The sequence below is a fragment of the Moschus berezovskii genome, chromosome 3 (genome assembly GCF_049115385.1).
Source record: "Moschus berezovskii isolate FMDL1 chromosome 3, NW_MosBer_1.0, whole genome shotgun sequence".
In the NCBI taxonomy this organism is placed as follows: Eukaryota; Metazoa; Chordata; class Mammalia; order Artiodactyla; family Moschidae; genus Moschus; species Moschus berezovskii.
In genome coordinates this window covers 77401308-77424527 of record NC_142462.1, presented here as the reverse complement: position 1 = coordinate 77424527, position 23220 = coordinate 77401308, and the positions used below count along the sequence as shown (strand labels likewise).

Genomic DNA, 23220 nt, shown 5'->3' with positions numbered 1-23220 from the left:
CAAATTCTGGTCTGACTCCAGTCCACCATGTCATGCTGCCTCCCTAATTGTTTATACTTTCAAGTGTGCTTGCTATATAGTTTGCTAGATTAACCTTACTCAGAACTATTTCATGGTGGTGTGTTGCTGTTCAGGATCTGTTAGGCCCATTATAGTAAACAGTATAGGTCTTAAACTGTATGACAGATCTGGCATATAGCCCTTGAGCTATGTTTTTAGGTATATTTCTTCTACTCTTGAAATGAATCCTGTGTTCTAGGTAAGTCATTCACTTACCAGTCCTGCATTATGTTATATTTCTTATGCCTTCTCTACTCTTCTCATGTGCTTAGGAAGAACTTTTAATTCCCATTTCTCTTCTCAAGCCTAAATTGACTTTCATTTTTCATGTTTACCAATTTTGCTCTCAGGTCTTCCCTAGTAGCTCAGATGGTCAAGTATCTGCCTGCATTGTGCAAGACCTGGGTTCGATCCCTGCTCCAGGAAGATCCCCGGGAGCAGGAAATGGCAGTCCACTCCAGTATTCTTAACTGGAGAATTTGGAGGAACTTGGCGGGCTATAGTCCAAGGGGCTCACAAAGAGTCGGACATGACTGAGCAACTAACACACAAACTAGTTTTGCTCTCAGTGATAATGACTTATTTCATTTTAAGGCCACTTACCCTATTTTAAGGTCACTTTATAGGTAAAAATTTAACATAGAGTCTCATCTTGAGTACTCCCAAGGGATGACAGTCAGCAAAACCTGCTAAATTTTACTTTACAAATGAAAATTTTCATCCTTACATCCTTTGTTAATATTTTTGGTTGATTTTATTTTTTTAAAACGAGCAATTTACATATGATAAAATTCACCCATTTTAAGTGTAATGCAATGAATTTTGGCAAATATGTAGTTCTGTAACTATCATTACATTCAAACTATAGAATGTTTTATTGCTGCACATATTTGTGCTCATATGTACTCAGTTCCTCCAACTACCCCCAGTCCCAGACAACCACTGATGCGCTTTCTATTATTCTACAGTTTTTACTTTTTCTAACATTTCATAAAAATATTATTATACAGAATTTATTCACTCGTTGATTATGGACATTAATCCTTTTGCTAGCTTATGGACATTAATCCTTTTGCTAGCTGATGGATGTTCAAATTATTTCTCATGTTTTGGTTATGATTAAGACTGCTATGAACATTGTCTTACAAGTTTTTCTGTGGATATGGCTTTCGTTTTTCTTTTTTTTGAGTATATACTTAGGAAGGGAATTGCTGGCTTGTATGGTATGTGTATGTTTTTAAGAAACAGCCAGATTGTTTTCCAAAGAGGCTGTACCACTTTGCATTCCCACTGCAGTATATGAGCATTCCAGTCACTAGCCCTTGGTATCATCAGTTTTTAATTAGTCATTCTGTTGGCTATGTAGGGTTGCCTTATTACAATAGTTTAATTTCTCTGGACTAGGTTTTTTTTTAAGTATTATTGTTTCTTAATGTTAGCCTTAAAATTTTTTTTTAAATTGAAGTATAGTTGATTTACATTATTGTGTTAGTTTTTGGTGTACAGCATAGGGATTCAGTATTTTTGCAGATTTTATTCCATTATAGGCTATCACAAGATAATGGATACCCTTATGCCCCACAGTAAATCCTTGTTGTTTATTTTATATGTAGTAACTTGCATCTGTAATCTTGTCCTTTTCCTTTGGTAACCACAAGTTTTCTATATCTGTGAGTTTGTTTCTTTTTTGTATGTACAGTTATGCGTAGTTTTTAGATTCATGTGTATATAAGTGATACCATATAGTATTTATCTTTGACTTATTTCATCAAGTGCATGCATACACACATACACCACATCTTAGTCCAGTCATCTGTTGATGAGCCTTAGGTTATTTTCATGCATATCTTGGCTATTTTAAATAGTGCTGCTATGAATATTGGGGTGTATATATCTTTTAAGATAAGTTTGTTCGTTTTTTTTCCTGGATAGTCCTTGATGATTAACTGGTGATGCTCAGTATCTTTTCTTGTGCCTGCAGGCCATTCATATATATTCTTTTGTGAAATGTCTGTTATATCTTTTACCTAATTTTTAAAATTGGGTTATCATTTTTGGTTTTTAGTTTGGAATTTTAAAAAATATATTCCAGATCCAATTTCTTTTGTTAGATATTTTGGAAATACTTTATCCCAATTTGTGGCTCAACTTTTCATTTTTAAAAGAAACTAGCTTTTGAGGAGCAGCTGCTGCTGCTAAGTCTCTTCAGTAGTGTCCGACTCTGTGTGACCCCATAGACGGAAGCCCACCAGGCTCCCCCGTCCCTGGGATTCTCCAGGCAAGAACACTGGAGTGGGTTGCCATTTCCTTCTCCAGTGTGTGAAAGTGAAAAGTGAAAGTGAAGTCGCTCAGTCGTGTCCGACCCTTAGTGACCCCACGGACTGCAGCCTACCAGGCTCCTCCATCCATGGGATTTTCTAGGCAGTAGTACTGGAGTGGCTTGCAATTGCCTTCTCCGTTTTGAAGAGCAGAAGCTGCTAATTCTGAAGTAGTACAGTTCAGCAATATTTTTCTTAATGGTTCAGGCTGTATTTGTCCTATATGGAATTTTTGCCTAACCCAGAGTTACAAAGATTTTTCTCCTGTTTCTTCATCTAGGATATTTTCAGCTCTTATATTTAGATTTATGATTTATTTAAAATTAAGTTCTGTGTATGGAATGACAGTAAAAAATTTTTTTATTTATATGCAGATAACCAGGTTTTTTTTTTTTTAGCATCAGATGTCTAAAAGAATGTGTTTTCCTCCATTGAATTATATCTTCATCTTTGAAAATTAATTGGCAATGAGTATGAATATGTTTTTGGAATCTCTTCTGTTTTATTTATATTAGGGTCAACATACTAAAGTCTACATCTGAATTTGGCTTGTGGTCTGTTTTTGTAAATGATGTTTTATTAAAGCACATTGCCATATCCATTCATTTCTAGGTAATTGTGACTACAGCAGAGATTTGTGTAGCTGTGACAGACTGTGTTCTACAAAGCTGAAGATATCTACCATTAGGCTTTCTATGGAAAAAGTTTGCCTATGCCTGATCTATGTATTTATCCTTATGCCAAAACTACTCAGTTGATTACTGTGGCTTTTATAATAAGTTTTGAAATCAGGTTGTGTAAGTCTTGAAGTTCTGCTTTTTAAAAATGAGCTGTTCCAGCACTTTTGTGTTTCCATGTACATTTTAGAATCAAGTTTGTCAATCTATACAAAAATCTGCTGGAATTTTGAATCTGTGAATCAATTTGAGAGGAAATTAATAGTATAAAAATAGGTTTTCCAGCCCGTGAATGTGATATATTTCTCCATTTGTTGGGCCTCTCTTCGGTATCTCTCAGTAATGTTTGTGGTCTTTTATAGACCTTGTACATCTTTTGCTAAATTTATTCCTAAGTATTTAATTTTTATCTATTAATGCTTTTTGAAATAAAAAGAACTTGAAATTTCATTTTTCAGTTGCTTGTTGCTGACAATACAGTTGGTTGGTATCTTTTTTATATTGACCTTATATACTGCAGCCTTGCTAAATTAACTCATTCTCCTAGTTCTAGTAGATTCCTTAGGATTTTCCCACTTCTATGATCATGTCATCTGTGAATAAAGATGGTTTTACTTCTTCCTTTCCAATCTGTCTGCCTTAATCTTAACACTGTTTAGTACCTCCAGTATAATGTTGCATAGAAGTGGTTAGTAGACCTTCTTGCCTTAATATTTGATCTTAGATAGAATCACTTAATTTTTTACCATTAAGATTCACTGTTGGTTTTTGTTAACATCCCTTTATTTTTTTTAAACCATGAATGCATGCTGGATTTTGTAAAATGTTTCTTTGTAAACTTACTGAAATGATTATACAGTTTTTCCTTTAGTCTGTGAACATGGTGAATTGCGTCAATTTTGTATGTTAAACTAATTTTGCTTTCTTGTGATAAAATCCACTTGGTCATGATATATTATTTTTTAATATTGAATCTGATTTCTTGAGGATTTTTACATTAGTATTCATGAGGGTCTGCAGTTGCAGTCTTCAGTTTTCCTGTGATGTCAATGGTTTGGGTATCAGGATAATACTGGCCTTATAAAGTAAGCTGAGAAAGTGTTTTGGTAAGAGTTTATACAGGATTAATATATTTTTTAAAATGTTTGATAGAATTTACTAGGGAAGTAGTCTGGGTTGTTTTTTGCCTTATGATTTTTACTAATAGCTAAATTGTAAGAGATTCATAATTTCCCCTCAGCTCAGTGAAAAGGGTACTTGGCACAATTTGAAAATATATATTGGGCTTTGTCTTGCTTTCTAGTTTTGTTAAATGTGGAAGGGACATTTATGAGAAGTTGAGAACCAGCATTTCCAGCTGTATCCTTTAAATAGGGAAATCATTGTAATATTTTGGCTAAATGTTTAAGCTTTTCTTGTTATAGTCAATTGCTTTGCTCTTTCACCTTCTTTTTTGTTAATTTTAGGAACATAAAAGGAGTGTAGAAAATCAAGCAGAAAGGAAATTGGAAGGTCAGAATTCCCAAAGTCCTCATCACATCTCACAGTGTCTCAAAACAAGCTCAGAGAAAAGTGGTGATGTTCCTGCAGTGTCAAATACACAACCAGTTCTGCAGTATGGTAATCCTTATGCAACACCAGAAATAAGAGGTTATTAAAACTTTTTTTGTTGGGGTTAGCCAAATACGGAGGTTTTGTTTGTATCTTTGTGGGATTAGAGAACTGTTCTGTTGGTATAATCAACTCTAATAGAAATCCTGTTTTATAACTAGCAGTTTTAATGTTTAACACTTAACTGGCTTCATCTAGAAGCGATACACCATGAATGAGGAGTCTATTTGCTAATTACACGTAGTTTAAAGGTCATTTGGGTTAAAAACAAAAACATTTTTTAGATACACTAAAATGGTTCTTTTTATATTCTGTTCATCCTTGCTATAGACAGGGATTCTAATTCTAGGACCAGGTTTTACCCTACCTTTCCAAAATTTTTATTTCAGATGGAGCAGATGGTGCTTTTTACCCAGATGAAATCCAAAGGCCACCTGTGAGAGTACCCTCTTGGGGACTGGAGGATAATGTTGTCTGCAGCCAGCCTGCTCGAAACCTAAGCCGCCCTGATGGTTTAGAAGACCCTGAGGACAGTAAAGTAAATTGAATTTCCATTTTCTGAGCTTGTCCCTTTTATTTTTGTCCTGTGTAGAGAGTTACGTGTGTGTGGGAAGAGAGAATATGTGTGCTTGTGTGTACCCATGATTGCTTGCTTCATCTTTTTGAATAAGTTTCAGAAGGATATTTTAGGATTTATTTGGAGAATGATCTCAGCATATTGTAGTTATAAGATAGTTTAATCTTTTTCTAAAAATGATGTTCATTATAAATTTTCATTCTCCCAAGAATCATTTTTTATAATTTTATTTTTGTGCTGGGTCTTCGTTGATGTGAAGGCTTTTCTCAAAAAGTGGCACGCAGGTGCTGCTTGTTGTGATGCCCAGGCTTCTCATTGTGGTGACTTCTGTTGTTGTAGAACACGGATTCTAAGGTACTTGGGCTTCAGTAGTTGCAGCACTTGGACTCAGTACTCATGCTTTCTGCCATCTAGAGTACAGGCTCAATAGTTGTGATGCATGGACATAGTTTGTCCTGCAACATGTGGGATCTTCCTGGATCAAGGATTGAACCTGTGTCTCTTTCATTGGCTGATGGGTTCTATACCACTGAGCCACCAGGAAGCCCCCAAAGTAATTTCATCTTAAAATTTTTTTAAAAAGTTGAGCCGCAGTTGACCTGTGACATACTAGTTTCAGGTGTGCAACATAATGGTATTTGTGTATACTACAAAAGAAGTGTAGTTAATGTCCGTCTACAGTTATAATTTTTTCTTTGTGATGAGAAGATTTAAAGTCTGCTCTCTTAGCAACTTTCAAATATATAATACAGTATTAACTGTAGTCATAGATGGTTTAATCTTAATTATCAGAGTAATTTACTATATTCTTTTGATTATAGATGTTCTAGGTTGGAAGAAGCAAAGTGTTAATGATAATATTATTCTCTCGTGTGCATCTTTTCAGTTTTGCACTTACTGATATATCCCATTTTAAGTTATAAGGTGAACTCTTTAGCTGAGAAAGAGGAAGAAGTGTGTGTATCATAGTTTTTTAGAGAAATACTCTTGTAGACGTCGTTTGTATTTAATCTCGGCAGTTTGTATTCAATACTGATGGTAATTGAATCAGTTTATGTAGCATGACATTCTTTTTTTCATTTAGGAGATTTCTTTACCATTTAATAGATAGACCTTTTTCTTATAGCAGCTCTTGTTGGCTTTTCTGTGCATTAAGAATTTAAAAGAAATGCCTTATCGTGCTCTTTGCAAGTACAGTGGTATCATGACCTGTTTCTCATTTAATCTAGTTTGCTGCATTTAATTGCTATTAACCTTTGCAGAAACTGATCAGTGTTCAGACAGGCATGATTTTAGCCCTAGAGCTCAACACCCATAATGGAGAAAAATGTATTTCTCTCTCCTGCCTTTTGGCCTCCTGTGTCCATTACTGGGAATAATTAGGAAAACTGTCAGAACTTTTGTAGCCTATTTGAAGTCTACAGTATTATCTTACTGCTTTTTCACACCTTCACTTCACATTTTGCATATTTAATCTGATCATTCTTGGCACAGATGTTACATGTGACAAGCCCTTCTCTACTGTAGTCATCTGCTTCAGTTTAATTAGCAGAATGTTCTTTCTGATCTGTGTGCTTTGCCCTCCTGCAAACCCATGAGAAACAGTGTTAGAATCTTGTGCTCGTTTGCTGACATGCTTAAATTTGATAATGAGATGGAAGGGCTCTTAATAGGCACATTTTGGTAATTTTGCTATCAGAAAATTTTTCACATTAGACAAACTAATTTTCATATATATTCAGACCTGTTTTTTTTTTAATTCTTATCATTACAACAACAAAAATCACTTGCAAATTAAATATTTTAGTAGTTTTAGTTAGAATAAAGAAAGCAGATTTGAGTTGACCTATTCCTTTTCTCTGATTCTTTGCCCTTGGAAGTATTTAACAGCCATGGGACCCAGCACTTTTGAGTTGGGGCTGAAGTAGCTACACTTACAGGCCCCTCTAGTCATATTGCACCACATCCCCCATACTGCCATAATCCCCTCCCTTCTGCACCAAAAACTTTGTTTCTGTCAGATCAAAAAAGCCTTTAATGACTCACTCCCCTTTACCTAATGGTTATAATAGCAGTAACTGTAACACCGTAATTATGATAATGGTGATAGCTACAGATGTTTCTGTAGTTTTGACAGCCAATGCTTTAATATATTAACTCTCCATAGCTGTCCTATGAGGTAGGAACTGCTACTATTTCTATTTTAAAATGGAGGAAACAGAGATACGAACTGGCTTGCTTCAGCTTATACAGCTGGTAAGTGTACAGCCTCATTAGTTGGACTGTGGAAGCTGTGGTTTTACCACCTATCAATCTATCTAAACCAGAGGTTCCCAAACTTTCTCAGTTCATGGCACCTTCAGCATCTCAGTAAATTTTTTTTTCATAGAACCTCATAGGCCAAAAGAACTAATGATTTCCTAACAAATGTGTAGTAATTAACCATTTGAAAAAAAATACACATGAAAGAAAGTCATATTTTTCTTAAATAACCTGTTCCAAATGGGATATATGTGGCTGTTGACCACCAGATGACTTCTCAAACCTTGAAATCAGATTGGACAAGCCATTTTCATTTTCTATTTCAAATTGGTTTTCACTAGGCACCTGCTTCATATCTTAGCAACTGCCAAAATCTTAAGGGTAAGATGTTATTGAAAGGAACATAGCACTGTCTAATGTTGAAACTGTGAGCTGTCTTGAACTAGTTGTTTACATGGTATCTGACAATTAAAAAATTAAAAATAATCCATAGTACCTCTGTGAATTTGCTGTGGTGCCCTAGCTTTCTGCACACTTTTTGGAATCATGGTATAAACCCTTACTACCCAAAAATATTATTGGATCAACACCATTGTCATCTCCTGGGAACTTGTTAGAAATGAGGAATCTTTGCCTCCACTCCAGATCTGCAGAGAATCAGACAAAATCTTTTAGTGATCATATGCTTAATAAAGTTTGAGTACAATAGGATGTTTAGACCAAAGTCCATCAGGCAAGGCTGAATTACTTTCTTTAACACACATCTCACTTTCCAGTTGTTTTTATGTCTTTGTATAATGTGTTTCCCTTCCACCTGTACTAGCTTTACTTCCTTCTCCTCTATCTCTGAAAAACTGAGGCTCACACATTGTATTAATGTGTAGTTTGTTGACAGCTTTTTATATGAATCCTTCACTGTGAATCTAGTATGCAGTTTTGTTGGCAGGTATCATGCATCCTTCACTGTGAAAAATTTTGGTATATACATTTTTTTCTTGACGAGCTTTTTAGTTTTTGTTCTCAGAAGGATCTGTGATTTTCAAAGGGGCTATGTGAAATGGTGTATCATCGTGATTTTGATTTCCTTTTCCCTGATGACTGATAATGTTGAGCATCTTTAATATGCTTGTTGGCTGTTTGTATATTTTCTTTGGGAAAATACATATGTCTCTTGGCCATTTTAAAATAGAATTATTTGTCCCTTGCCAGATAAATGACTTAAAAGATCTTTCCTCCCATCTGTGTGTTGTGTTTTCATTCTTTTTGGTGGTATCTTTTGCAGCACAAAGTTTTACATTTTGATGAAGGCAAATTTACCTATCCTTTTTTTTTGCTTGCACTTTTGGTGCTGTATCTCAGAAACCATTGATTTATCTAAGGTAGCTCTAGCTTATGATTTAGGTCTTTGGTCCATTTTGAGTTAATTTTTGGATATGGAGAAAAGTAACATTTTTGCGGGGATTCTTTTCCATTATGGTTTATTAAAGGATATTGAATATCCCTGTACTATACAATAGCACTTTGTTGTTTATCCATTCTATATGTAATAGTTTGCATCTGTTAGTCCCAAACTCCCAATCCAGCTCCCCTCTCCATGCTATGGCAACAAGTCTGTTCTCTAAGTCTGTGGGTCTGTTTCTGTTTCATAGATGAGTTTTATTTGTGTCATGTTTTAGTATTTGTCTCTTTCTGACTTACTTCACTTAGTATGATAATATCTAGGTCCATCCGTGTAGCTGTAAATGGCCACTCTTTTTATGACTGGAAATTGCAACCCACTCCAGTCTTCTTGTCTGAAAACTTCCATGGATACAGGAACCTGCGGTCGCAGAGTGTCAAACTTGACTGGGCAACTGAGCACTACTACATATTCTGTTTGTGTGTGTGTACATATATAGTGTGTATATATACACTAGAATATTATATATAATGCATGTTTATAATATTTATTGTGTATATATATACATCACCTTTATCCATTCATCTGTCAGTGGACATTTAGGTTGTTTCCATGTCTTGTCTATTGTAAATAGTGCTTCTATAGGGGTGCATGTATCTGAGAAAAGTGACAATTGAAAAGTAATAGAGATCTTATAAAATTATTTTCCTTTTTAAAAATATCTTTATAGTTATAAATTCAGTTGATATTCCTTCATTGATATATTACAGGAAACGGATGTTTGTTGTTGTTCAGTCGCTAAGTTGTGTTCAACCCTATGGACTGCAGCACACCAGGCTTCCCTGTCCTTCACTGTCTCCCAGAGTTTGCTCAAACTCATGGATGTTTGGAGGAGTTTGAATAGTAACATCTCATGAAAAGAGGATGTTGACCAATATTAATAATACAGAGTTAAGAAGGATAAATATTTATATTTTATGTAATAGTTACCCAGAGTTATTGGTACTGTTCTTATGTGTTGGTTTTGGCCTTAGCAGATGTTTCTTAAAGGATTTTCTTGAGCTAAAGTAATAATTATCAACTTAGTAAAAGTTCTGTTAGGTGGTAGATCTTTATTGCTAGTTCCTTAATGGCTCAAGTGGTAAAGAATCCGCCTGCCACTGTAGGAGATACGGGTTTGATTCCTGGGTCAGAAAGGTCCCCTGGGGAAGGAAATGGCAACCCATTCTAGTATTCTTGCCAGGGAAATTCCATGAACAGAGGAGCCTTGTGGGCTATAGTCAATGGGGGTGGGAGGGGTGGGTGTTGCAAAGAGTTGGACATGACTAAGCACCTAAGCAACAAAAAATGATATCTAAATTATTTCACGGAGAAGGCAATGGCAAGCCACTCCAGTACTCTTGCCTAGAAAATCCCATGGATGGAGGAGCCTGGTAGGCTGCAGTCCATGGGGTCGCTAAGGGTCGGACACGACTGAGCGACTTCACTTTCACTTTTCACTTTCACACATTGGAGAAGGAAATGGCAACCCACTCCAGTGTTCTTGCCTGGAGAATCCCAGGGACGGGGGAGCCTGGTGGGCTTCCGTCTATGGGGTCACACAGAGTCGGACACGACTGAAGTGACTCAGCAACAAATTATTTCAATTAATAATTCCTGGCAAAGGTTGAGAAATGCTGATTAACTGAATCCTAATGATTCAAATGGTGTAACTGGGTGCATATTGATGGTTTGATCACGATTGCATTTTTTATTGTGGTTGAATACATTGTAAAATTTGCCATCTTAACTATTTTGTAATACATGGTTCTATAGCAGTAAGTACTGCTGCTGCTGCTAAGTCACTTCAGTCGTGTCCGACTCTGTGTGACCCCATAGACGGAAGCCCACCAGGCTCCCCCATCCCTGGGATTCTCTAGGCAAGAACACTGGAGTGGGTTGCCATTTCCTTCTCCAGTAAGTACAGATGACCCTTAAACAACGTGGAGGTAAATCTAGTATAACTTATCGGTCCCCTGTATCTACACTTTCTCCTATATCCATGGCTCCTCATTCAAGGATCCAGCCAATTGCAGATCATGTAGTATTGCAGTATTTACTACTGAAAAAGCCCCACATATAGGTGGATCGGCGCAGTTCAAATCCTCATTGTTCGGTGGTCAACTGTATATTCATACTGTTGTGCAACCAGTCTTGAGAACTCTTTTTATCTTGACAAAACAGAAACTCTCTATCTGTTAAATGGCAATTCCATTCTTCCCCCCGCATCAACCTGTCGGCTGTCAAATTTGATTATTCTAGTACCTAGGGCTTCCCTTGTAGCTCAGCTGGTAAAGAATTCACCTACAATGCAGGAGATACAGGTTGGATTCCTGAGTCAGGAAGATTCCCTCAAGAAGGGATAGGTTACCCATTCCAGTATTCTTGGGTTTCCCAGGTTTCTCAGATGGTAAAGAATCTGCCTGCAATGTGGGAGACCTGTGTTTGATCCCTCCGTTGGGAAGATCCCGTGGAGGGCATGGCAACCACTCCAGTAGCCTGGAGAATCCCCATGGACAGAGGTGCCTGGTGGGCTACAGTCCATGGGGTTGCAAAGAGTCGGACATGACAGAGTGACTAAGCACAGCACAACAGCAGATACCTCATATAAGGAGAATCATATATAGTGTTGATCTTTTTGTGATGGGATTATTTCATTTAACATGTCTTCAAGATTCATTTATGTTATAACGTGTCAGAATTTCCTTCCTTTTTAAGGCTAAGTAATGTATGTGTATACCATACATTGTATGTGTATGCCACATATTGTTAATCTACACATCCACTGGTAGACATTTGAATTGTTTACACCGTTAGGCTATTGTGAAAAATGTGGATATGACCATAAGTGTACCAATATATCTATTTGAGTTCCTGTTTTCAGTTCTTTTGGACATATACCCAGAAGTGTAATTGTTGTATCATGTGGTAATTATATTTTTATGGTCATGATTGTGTTTTGAATTTAGTATGATTAAATATATCATATTGTCTTAAGAGATTAAACTCATGATATGCTTTGATAAGGCAATGGCACCCTACTCAAGTACTCTTGCCTGGAAAATCCCATGGTTGGAGGAGCCTGGTGGGCTACAGTCCATGGGGTCACTAAGAGTCGGATACAACTGAGCGACTTCACTTTCATGCATTGGAGAAGGAAATGGCCACCCACTCCAGTGTTCTTGCCTGGAGTATCCCAGGGACGGGGGAGCCTGGTGGGCTGCCGTCTATGGGGTTGCACAGAGTCGGACACGACTGAAGTGACTTAGCAGCAGCAGCATGCATTGATAAAAAACAATATTTTTATACACTAGATTTTTAATTGAGCATCCTGTGAGAAGTTTTGGGTTTCAAGTAGGGCTTCAGTTTACTGTAATATATTTCCTTTGCTTAAAAACCAGTTTGCACTAGAAAGAGCATTATGCTGATGGGTCTAAAGGTATATGAACAAGTAGATGGCTTAAGCCTTTGCAGATTAAAATGCTGTTGAAAATATTTTAAGAAAAATTATTTGCAGTTGTTCATAAATATATTTCAGTGTGGTATTAAGCAGTTTTGCGAAAATACCTAGGTACTTATATTTTAAAACCTGCTATTCAGAATCCTTTTAAGTTGACAACTTTCAGTGAAAGCTTTCTAAAATAGAATACTAATAAATTTGAAGTTTATTAATTAAAAAATCAGTATTGAATGATGTCCTCACATTCTTTTAATGTATATAGTAAAGCTGTATGCTGCAGTGTTGAAATCCTGTTGGATGTTTTTGGTTCTTGCCTACCTTTCTCTTTTTTACCAGTAGCAACTTTTTGTTGCTGGCAGTGAGCCTGCCTTAATAGCCTCATTTCCCTGTCTAATTTGTTGTATATAAGCTAGTATGGTTTGGAAATAGCCAAGCTCAGTGAGTAAAATGGAGCAACTGTGAGTGAAAACTTGGTCCTTTTGCGTGACAAGACTACCAGGGACTATATTATATTAATTGACGCCTCAGATTTTATTACATACTTAACCTATTTTCTGAGTAGGTGGTTTCTTATTTCATGAACATCTCATTATTCTATCTAGAATTCTACTCGAGTCTCTCTCCCCTTTTATTCTGGTAGAAAATAGAGTAAGAGAGTTATCCTTACCAAATTATATATGGCTTATAAAATATAAATTGCTTTTTTTTTTATCCCCTTGTCCACATTTTATCAGTTGGGTTAACAGGTCTGATAGGTTAGTCTGAATCTAGCACCTTTGCATCAGACTCTCTGAGGCAATAAATTGGTATAAGCTGTTGCTGCTGCTGCTGCTAAGTCACTTCAGTCGTGTCCGACTCTGTGTGACCCCATAGACGGAAGCCCACCAGGCTCCCCCGTCCCTGGGATTCTCCAGGCAAGAACACTGGAGTGGGTTGCCATTTCCTTCTCCAATGTGTGAAAGTGAAAAGTGAAAGTGAAGTCGCTCAGTCGTGTCCGACCCTTAGCGACCCCATGGACTGCAGCCTACCAGGCTCCTCCATCCATGGGATTTTCTAGGCAATAGTACTGGAGTGGCTTGCCATTGCCTTCTCCGGGTATAAGCTGTTAGCTGTTATTAAAAAACAAAAAAACAAAGGTAGTTATGAGATTTTTGGCTCCAGTAATATATTTGGCACCAGAAGGTTGTATTTTATTATAAATATCTCTCTCCAAGAATTTCTAAATGTAGAATATGAAGAGACCTTTCATTATGTTTTCATTTTCTTAAATAGCACTTCAAAATTTAAAAAATTAATATATTTTATATATATGAGAAAATTTTGTTCACTATTTTATATGTAGTTGTTTAAGCCAGTTCATGTTTCAGGTATTGTTACTGGAAGGCCTAAATCTGGCAGCCAGAGTAATGTGGCACAGAATCACAATTTACCTGTCATACATATTAAGCTTAGCAGATTCAACTATGTATCATCTTCCCTCTTTGTGTGTTTAGATTTTAAAACTGGATTTTAGTTAAAGACTTTAATTTTTGAAGTGTATCAAGTACTTGTCCAATATTCCTCAGTTTCTCAATCTATTAGATTACTGATCCTGTTTTTCTTTTGCTCAAGTATAGCCTAAGGGAATCATTTGCCAACAGAAGTGTTTTCTCAGGTGATGCACATTGGCGGAGGAGAGTGGGGAGCCTTGTGTTACCCCACCCCCCGACCCCTTTCAGGAGGGGATAATTGTCAGAGCAGTAGCCATGTTATGCCATCCTCTCCGTTGTTGATGGAGCAGCAATGTGCAAGTTTGTAAAGTGACCACTGGGATGCAGGCATGGAAATCCAAACTAGCATTTTGTTTTTGATCCAAACTCAGATTTAAGGGTTTTCAGCAGGCTACCTTGATAATCTGTTCATCAGGTAGTTAAATATTTTAAAAAATTAATAGATTATTTTACAGCAGAGTTTTTGAGACCTGTAGTTTGGTGCATTGCTTTGCTTTTAACACGGTTTTCCAGTTGTATTTTCTCATGTATTTGCCAACAAAATACACATGCATACCTCATATATATTGCTAGTTTTCCTTGAATTTCTACGTATTGTGCAGTGGATGTATATTGTCAAAGATCCTGCCTGTCTTACACACTTAGGAGGTATTTAATGAGAATAATAGGAAAAGTAATATAGTCTTAAGATTTGTATGAAAGTGGCCAGTGTATGGATGATAAAAATGCGGTAAAGTTACCTACATATAGGTCAGAAGTCTATTGATCTTCCTCTGTTCACACACTCAGGTGTAGTACACTCTCCATTCCACTGAATACTGGTTTTTATTTCAAGGTAAGACTTAGTCCACAGTGAAATACTCTGTAAAAACAAATTACTTTCAGACTTCTGTTTACAGGAAAATCTAATGACAATAGAAATAAAGTTTTTTCAAGTATAATCTTACTTCCTTTATACAGTGCTTGATTAAATTGAGGGACTTCTGTTTGGTTTCACTTTTCTCAAAAGTTGCAAAAATTGTTCTTTGCCTAGGAAGATGAGAAAGTGCCCACTGCTCCTGATCCTCCAAGTCAGCATTTACGTGGGCATGGAACAGGCTTTTGCTTTGATCCCAGGTAACTTCTCTCTTTTCTGTGTAGAATTGGGATTACCAGTGGTTCTCAATGTATGGTCCTTGAAAGTTTGTTAGAAATGCATATGATCCAGGGTTGTAACTCAGATCTCCTGAACCCAAAATTCTTGTCATGGGGCCCAGCAATATGTATTTTAGTGTGCCCGTCCAGATGGTGCTGATACATGCAGTTCTTTGAGAGCCAATGCTGTAAACAACTTTAGTTGTTAAACTGAGTGAGTGCTGTTGGGAAATTACAAGTTCAGTTAATCTTTATAGTTTTACAAAAGGCATATTCTGTTAGTTAACAACTGAAGAATTCTTGTCACTGAGCCTCATTTCACGTAATGTGATTGTATTTTTTTTTGTTTTTTGTTATTTATTATTTTTTAATTTTACAATATTGGTTGGTTTTGCCATACATTGACATGATTTTGTCAATCTAGTCGTGAAATAAATTTAGAGGCTTTATAAGTGGTTTACACAATTGTCAATAGCAAGCTTTTAGGACCAAGAAAAAGAGGTTCCTGGAGTAATTGAAGAGTTTAAAGGTAAGTTAAGCTGATACTGATATTAACTAGATAAATGCAGTCTTGCCATATCTGAAGATTACTGCTGTTACATCTTATCAGACATGTGATTCTTTCATTTTATTTCCTCAAGCTTTGATGTTCAGAAGAAATGTCCACTCTGTGAATTAATGTTCCCTCCCAACTATGATCAGAGCAAATTTGAAGAACATGTTGAAAGTCACTGGAAGGTGTGTCCAATGTGCAGTGAGCAGTTCCCTCCTGACTATGACCAGCAGGTGTTTGAAAGGCACGTACAGACCCATTTTGATCAGAATGTTTTAAATTTTGACTAGTTACTTTTTTATTAGAACTTATAATACAGTTTAACAGTTGAAAAAAAGTCACCTCAAATAGAGCACTAAGGAGACCACAGGTGTCACTTTCATGTACCCTCTAGCGCACTTTTTGACCAAGAGCTACTTTGAGTTTGGTGTTACTGGGGTCAGGGTCAGTGTTTGGCTTATCACTATCAATAAATGTAATTTTAACCTCTGTTAATCTTACTTGCTTAGGAAATTCTTGTGTGTTTGTATATTTATTCCCCATTTTGCAAAATTATATGAATGAAGGAAATAGGGATTATTTTAGTGTTACCACAAAAAAAAATGTATAGTGTTATTTAGCAGAATATTTACAAGATTCTGTTGACCTTGTTGCTTAAGCATGACTATTAAAAATTATGTAGTAAAAAGAATTTACCATAGGTCTTGCAAAGAAATCCTTTGAATACAGAAACTTCATAATGTAGCCCATGAAAAAAATTTCTAACCCTCTTTAGAAAGGGAGCTGCATGTAGAATGATATCACATGTTTGCAAGATAGCAGTGATAGCAACTATCCTTTTATATTTGAGATGTTTGCTTTAGGAATTAATAGAAAGCATATTTTGCTAATTTTATGACTGAAAAACTTTAGAATACCTGAATAATTATTTTAAAGCCATCCTAAAGTTGTATTTCTGTCTGATGGGGAAATGGAACAAGATATGTTGGTGTAATTGTTTTATATTAAATGATCTACTGAACAGTGGTGGTTGTGGCATAAAAATCACAGAAAATGTATTTTTTTTTTCTCATTTTTCTGATAATATAACTTAATGTTCTCAGTAAGTGATTAAACATGTAATGCATAAACGCAAATCAAACTAATGTATTTTTTATGTCTTTGATGTGTATAGTATTGACATTAAAGTGGACACATTTTTAGAGGTATGTAATTTCAGTCAAATCTGTTTGATCATCTTGAATGTTTTTTTTTTGGTCCTGGGTCTTAAATGTTCTGAAATATAGTACTCTTTTAGAATATAAATGTGAAGAATTTAAAATACAGACTTTTTGATTTTTCCTTTTGTAGTTATTAAAATACTTAAGTTGTCTTAAGCATACTAGTTATCTAAGATATGAACTTAGTACAGTCGCATTTTGAAGTGCTATATGTAAATTGCATATACACCATCTGACTTGTATTTGTTTCTAAGAGCAGAATTTGTGTATCATTGAACTCCTTTAAAAGGTTTGAGTCTAGGGCAAAACAGTATTAGGCAGTCAGGTGCCAGATGTTAGGACATGGCAGATCTGGGATGCTGTTGTGAGGAATCCACGTTTTAAGCTTCACGGATAGGTTATAGGCTAAGCAGAATATATTCAGGTAAAATATGTTCAACAGTAGGAGCAGTTAATAATTGTGGACCATGCTACCTAAAAGTATACTTTGAATAGTATAGACTACTTACTACCAGTGAAATGAAATTGTTCATACTAACCTATTTTTAAGTAGCTTCTAGCCCCAGGCTTACAAGTAGTTTATTATTGATAGAAAATTCAGTGTGATCCATGCAAAAACATTGATGACATCTACATGTGTCAGCTGAATCCAAAAAATGAGCAGCCTAAGAACAAGGTGTACTGAATGGATATTCGTTTCTGTGGCAAACTGGATACTGGCCTTGATAATGGATGCTAATGAAAATAAAGAGCCATGTTTATTTTGGGTCAGAGGCAGTTTATTTTAAATGTGATTTCATTTACAAGCAGCTTTTCTTGACAGGAATTTTATTTAGTTGCCTTCAGTTCTAAAACAAACCTCTGTTGCTTTCAAACTTAATGTGCTCTGTCCCGAACAAAACATACGAAAATATAATTTAAAGCACAGTTTTCACAGACACAGTACAATACATTCACTATACACGGTATAACAAAATATTCCCATCCTTACCTGTTTAGTAATACTGTCACAATGAATAAGTAAATAGAAACTGGAATTTGTTTTATAGCTGAAAGAAATCTAACATGCACAATGACTAATGACTGTTTAGCAGTTGAACTACTGACCCAGCCTACAAGTTTCTTGCACTAGAAGGAGCAAAGCTAGATGATAATTGGTGGCCTAAAAAAATTTTGGTCAATTGTAGGTAGATATGAAATAGCCAAGTAGGGCCTTCTTATGCACCAACTAGTTGCTTCTCATGTCTGGATCACCCTTTAACACAAGGATAACACTGTACTTTCAGGACCAAGACTACTCTTAAGAGATCTGAGGAAATTTTTAGAGGGCAGTGTCTTTATAAATATTTTTAATTCCCTCATTATGAGGGACTCAACAACTTAAGGATATAGAAGCTTACCCATCTGGCTAACAGAATTGTCTTCCTTTCAGAACATCTGAAAAATTGAGGAGGGACACCTGCTTCCTCCCATCTCTAAGACTTTCAACAAATGGAAACATGGGAAGAAAGTTATAAGCATTTCGAGTTTGATTTTCACCAGTTTTGTGGGCAGTTAGCCATCTCAGAGCAATTTTTATTGCATAATTAGGCAATTGGTAAACTCATGTTTAAGGAATAGCACTTGGGAGAAATGAACACTCAAGGCATGATGGTATTGTTGGTAAGAAAAACTTCAGGAATGGTCCAGACATAGTTACACTCTTAACGGGTCACGTATTAGTCACTCTCTGACCACCTGCTGCAATAAGCACTTAATTGTCAATAAGGCTCAATTTCATATTTCAGCAAAATGTCTTATAAAGCTAAACAGACATTTCCAATGAGAATACAGACATCTACAGTGTGATGGACAAAAGTGCCTTTAAAAAAATTCTAAAAACACAATGAGCATGAAGAGGTGATAGGGGTCTTAATAAAATGTTCCGCTTTGAAACGTGCTTGGAATTTTCTTATTTGCAACCCACAGGTTGGTTGGGCAGTGGTTGCAAGAATTGGCAACACATAAAACATTAATCTGTTGGCAATAGAGAACTACAAAGTGCTTTAAAACTTCACCTAAAGATGAAGATAGAACTAAATTTTACACACAAAAAATTTGCACTTAAGTATTTCAAAGAGTTTCCTAACATTTCAGGGAAAAGAATTTAACTAAACTAGTATCTTGGTCCACAGATATCAATAGGCATAAATTGAATCCCTTGCACCCAGCAGGCACTCAATGAATGTTAAACTAATGAATGAACTGAATAAACTTTTGTACAAAAATGCTATTTTATAACTCTAAAATGACAAGTCAGATGGCAAGATTTTCAGCCTTTTAAAGGGCAAAAGGATTTGCACAATAATATAAAACAAAGCACACCCTTTATGTATGTTATTTAAATATGAAAATATTTTTAGCATATTATGTTAAACATTCTTATTTATATTTCCATTACCTAAAGTCTTTCTACTCACAAGTACTAACTCCATTATGTAAGGCATGGTAACCAGTTGGATAATGAAGGTATTATTTTGGTTTTGAACACAATGAGTTGATGTGTTGAAAACTTCAATCACATTATAATCTTGGGGGAAAAAAACCTCAGTGCTAGCCCCTCCTCCCCCCTCCCCAGTTGATATCACTGCAATACAACTAAACAATATGCAACATGCCCTCAATTGTAATCTTGTTTGGGGGAAAATGTGCTGAAGAACCTAGAGCTTTTTGTTTTGTTTAGCACCTTATATCAAAGTAATGAAAATGGATATGATGATTACATGTGCAAATGTACAAAATCATTAACTCTACAAAGATACATCATTCCAAAATTACAGAAAAAATTTAAAGCATGCATTTAATTCTTTAAAGGGTTGCTGAATGCTTCCCCTGAAAAAAGGTGGCTGTTTTCAAAATCAGCAACTGCTGGTGAGGATTTCTTGGCACAGTTACGACCAGCATGTTATTGCTGCATCTTCCTGATAATCTCAGCCGACACCGGGGGATGGAAATTGATTGTGTGATGCCGCAGGCCCTGAGCTGTCTTGTAACTCTTACCACAACGACATTTGAATGGTTTACGGACACGAATCTGTGTTCTGTGACCATTCTTAGCATGGTACTTTATGCCATTCACATTCTGTGGAGAAGACAAAAATATCATCTGTTAAATGGTGTCACCCAATTGTCTGATGGGGAAAAACCTTAGTATGGGTCTGACTGCAACTGGACATCTCTCAGATGGCAACTGTATACAGAATAGGCTTTCGTGAACTCCAGTTGTGATCAAAGCAGTCCAGTGCATTCACCGTGGGCTGTGCAGACAGGGTTATGCACACAGCTACCCCAAGGCCATTTCAGGTAGGCCTCAGTTACTCTGAAAGTACTGAGTTTGAGTTTTACATAAAATACATAGTTAAGATTCACGGACTGTAGAGGCATAGTTCCCTTTGAAGAATGTTGCCAGTGAACAATTATATAAATCTATCCAAGATAGCCAAAACAAAAAATCTAAAGAAAACAAAGGTTAGGGTAATAAAAGTTCAAGACTTATAAATCCTTGACTGGAAACTCAGCATGTCTTGCTCCCAGCCAATCATGATAATTCCTACCTACCTTAGAGGATTTTTGTTCTTTTTCTACTCTGCATTAAGCCTATATCTCTGCCCATTTAAATCCTGCCCCAGTACAGTTGTGTTACTAAGGACCTGTGGGCAGACAGGACGCTGCTTTTATTTATGTATTACATTCCAAACATACATTGAACTTCGAAAATATCAGTTTATGAAATTCTTAGCAACAGAAGACTTCCAAACTTCAAATTGGCATACAAATCCTAAATGATACATGAAGTATCAAAATGCTATCTGGGTTTCTGTTTGTTGGTTTTGCTAACTCACATGCACATTCTATTTAAGACTTCATGCCTAGAATCCCTCTAGATTTAACCAAGTTACTTTTCCTTTATCCCAATTAAATGGCAAGTAAACAAGACTCAGGGCATTTAGTAAACTGATGGAAGATTTATGGAAGACAATGGCAGAGGTGGTACTGGAACATAGATCTTAACGTCCAGGTCAGCTACTGTCAGGTTGAGCAGTAGGGGGAAAGAAGAAAAGGCTTGAGAGAGGAAGTTGTTGAGCATCAATCACTGGAAGAGTGGGCTATTTTTCAAAGTACTACCTGAGTGTAGGCTCACGGAGCCCAGTCCTATGCCCAACTAAAGGATTCCAACATAACCATTTTCATAGGATGCCCTTGTCGAGCTCCTAAAGAACAGGAACAAACTGTTGTTTAATGAGCATCAAGCACAGTGCCTGCCTGGCACATAGTAGATGCTCCACAAGTATCTGAGTGAATTTGTTAGGACATGCTTCATTCTGGAAGAAATTGAGAGATTTGCCATGAAACAAAATATGTTCAGTGGTTATCACTATATTTCCTTTTTGGAGACTCACCGTGTACATTAATTCTTTTTAAAAGTCCTATGGAAGAGAATCATTTTGACACTGTTGAGCCCAGGGGTGACAGACAGCAACCAGTTGTCTATTCTTAAAAGAATCTTGTAGGCTGTCTGGTGAGTTGAAGCTCAAGGACAGACAAAACTTCTTTCCTGAAGACCCAGCTGTCAGCCTTCTGCCCCTTCAGCCCTGTGGTTCTTGCATTAATCCCTGCATGCAGGGTGAGGAAGCCTTTCACTGGTCTTTTAGAGGCATGCTTGCATCTAGGTGATTGCTGTGGTAGGGTGTGGAGAGAGCAGTGACCATGCAGAATCCGACTCATTAAGAGACCAATCCCTTGCTGCTCCAGCCATCCCACCAGGAGCCCAGGCTCGTGGGTAAAGAAGCCGACCTGTGTATCTAGCCCCCAGCTAGTACCCCACTGAAGTGGCATGAGAGACCCAGGTGAGAGCCATCTAGCTGGGGCCAACACTCAGAGATAAGCATTGGTTTTATAAGGTGAAATAATTATACTAGAGAACACCACTGCCCTGCAGCCAGTAACTTCCCAGGAGAAAGAGTGAGACTAAAGTGTTGGGTAATATGACTACCTTTACCTCAAGCACCTGGTTAGGAGAAGCAGTTCTGCATTTGTTCCTGTCCCATGCACCATTACCTGGTATTCTGGCCCAGGAAAGGAAACCTCACACTTCCCTCATGGAAATCACGACCACTAATTGCCACCCATGTCATTTGCCAGTCTGAAACAGGCAGCCTCCATAGCCCAAGTTTCATGCAATTTTCTTTGGGCCTTAGAAGGAGAAAGAACACCCCCCCAAAGCCCTCACTGACCTAGATGCAAACAAACTGCAGGAAGGCAGAAACTACTGGAAATTCAAGAAAAATGGAAGCAAAAGAGTAATGACAAGAAAATAGAAATGACCAGGGGAAAAGGATGTAAAAACGCAATGAAGCCAGAGGTGGAAAAGAGAAGGCTTTCATCCTCTTTGGCCAGAATACAGGGTGTAGCTTACCTTCCTCTACCTCATTTTTTGTTTTCCAGTCAGTCGCAGTCTGGGTTATTGCTTTGCTCCCTCTTTAACTTAGCTGCCGTGTAAGACACCCCTAAAAGGCAGCAAGACAGTGGAGCACGGTGCCAGCTCCCAAGAAGCATGGAAGGCAGGTGCATCCGGGGGCAGGCGGGATACAAGAACAGTGTACAGCTTTCTCCATTTTCACATAGAGAAGAGAAACACTCTTTTGTGCATGCAGAGCTGTCCTCTGGACAAACTAGCTTCTTGAACAATCCCTTGGGCTCCTGGCTTTCTGAGGGAACCATTTCATTCTTTTCCTACACGCACCCCACTACCATGATGCCTTCTGACCCACAGGAATGTACGTGTGCGCTGGGGACACGGCACAGTGCATCGGGACACTCATGGGACCTCACATCTCCATCCTGGGGTTTCATCTGGACTTTCCATGATAAACATTTAACCGTGTTCAGAGTTGGTGAAACCCTGAGCCACTTACCTGTGATACATTTGTGTTTTATGCTTTAATATCAAGAGTAGGTATAAAAGTACTGAAATAAACTTGTGTGTGTGTTCAGAGACATACTGAAGAGGGAATAATACAGGAAGTGCTTATGCTATCATATTTTTAAGAAATAGTCAATCTGCTGAGCTTTGGGGAAATTAGCATCTCATCACAGGCACAGAATCTGTTTTTGATTTTTATTTTTTTCACAGTTGGATTTAAAGAGCTGCTAATGCTTCATGGGAAAGTTTGCAGATTTGTTTTCTTGAAATGTCCTCTGGACCCACACTTGAATGTGTGGGTGTTTTTTTTGGAGTTTTTCTCAATAGAGAATTTAGTGCCTCTGGCTCCCCTGACACCCAGAGTCAGGCCTGCAGAGACACAGGTTTCGTGCCGTCTACAGACACTTTGCTGAAGCTACAGCTGATGGTTAGGTGTGAAAAAGAGCAAAGGCTCCCTT

The 23220-nt window shown here is 37.1% G+C and overlaps 2 protein-coding genes across 3 annotated transcripts in view; one reads left to right on the top strand and one right to left on the bottom strand.

The window, feature by feature from the left end:
• TAX1BP1 (Tax1 binding protein 1) overlaps window positions 1-17577 on the top strand; it is an 89864-nt gene extending 72287 nt beyond the window's left edge. For both annotated transcript variants that reach the window (XM_055420965.2, XM_055420964.2), the window contains 4 exons: window positions 4522-4705; window positions 5056-5204; window positions 14927-15009; window positions 15669-17577. In XM_055420965.2, the coding sequence (XP_055276940.1) occupies window positions 4522-4705; window positions 5056-5204; window positions 14927-15009; window positions 15669-15870 (618 nt within the window). In that variant the 3' untranslated portion in view covers window positions 15871-17577. The remainder of the gene's footprint in view (window positions 1-4521; window positions 4706-5055; window positions 5205-14926; window positions 15010-15668) is intronic.
• Window positions 17578-17717: 140 nt separating this feature from the next.
• Window positions 17718-23220, bottom strand: part of JAZF1 (JAZF zinc finger 1) — a 336014-nt gene continuing 330511 nt past the window's right edge. Inside the window, exon 5 of the mRNA XM_055420966.2 lies at window positions 17718-19921. Coding sequence (XP_055276941.1) covers window positions 19745-19921 — 177 coding nt within the window. The 3' untranslated portion in view covers window positions 17718-19744. The remainder of the gene's footprint in view (window positions 19922-23220) is intronic.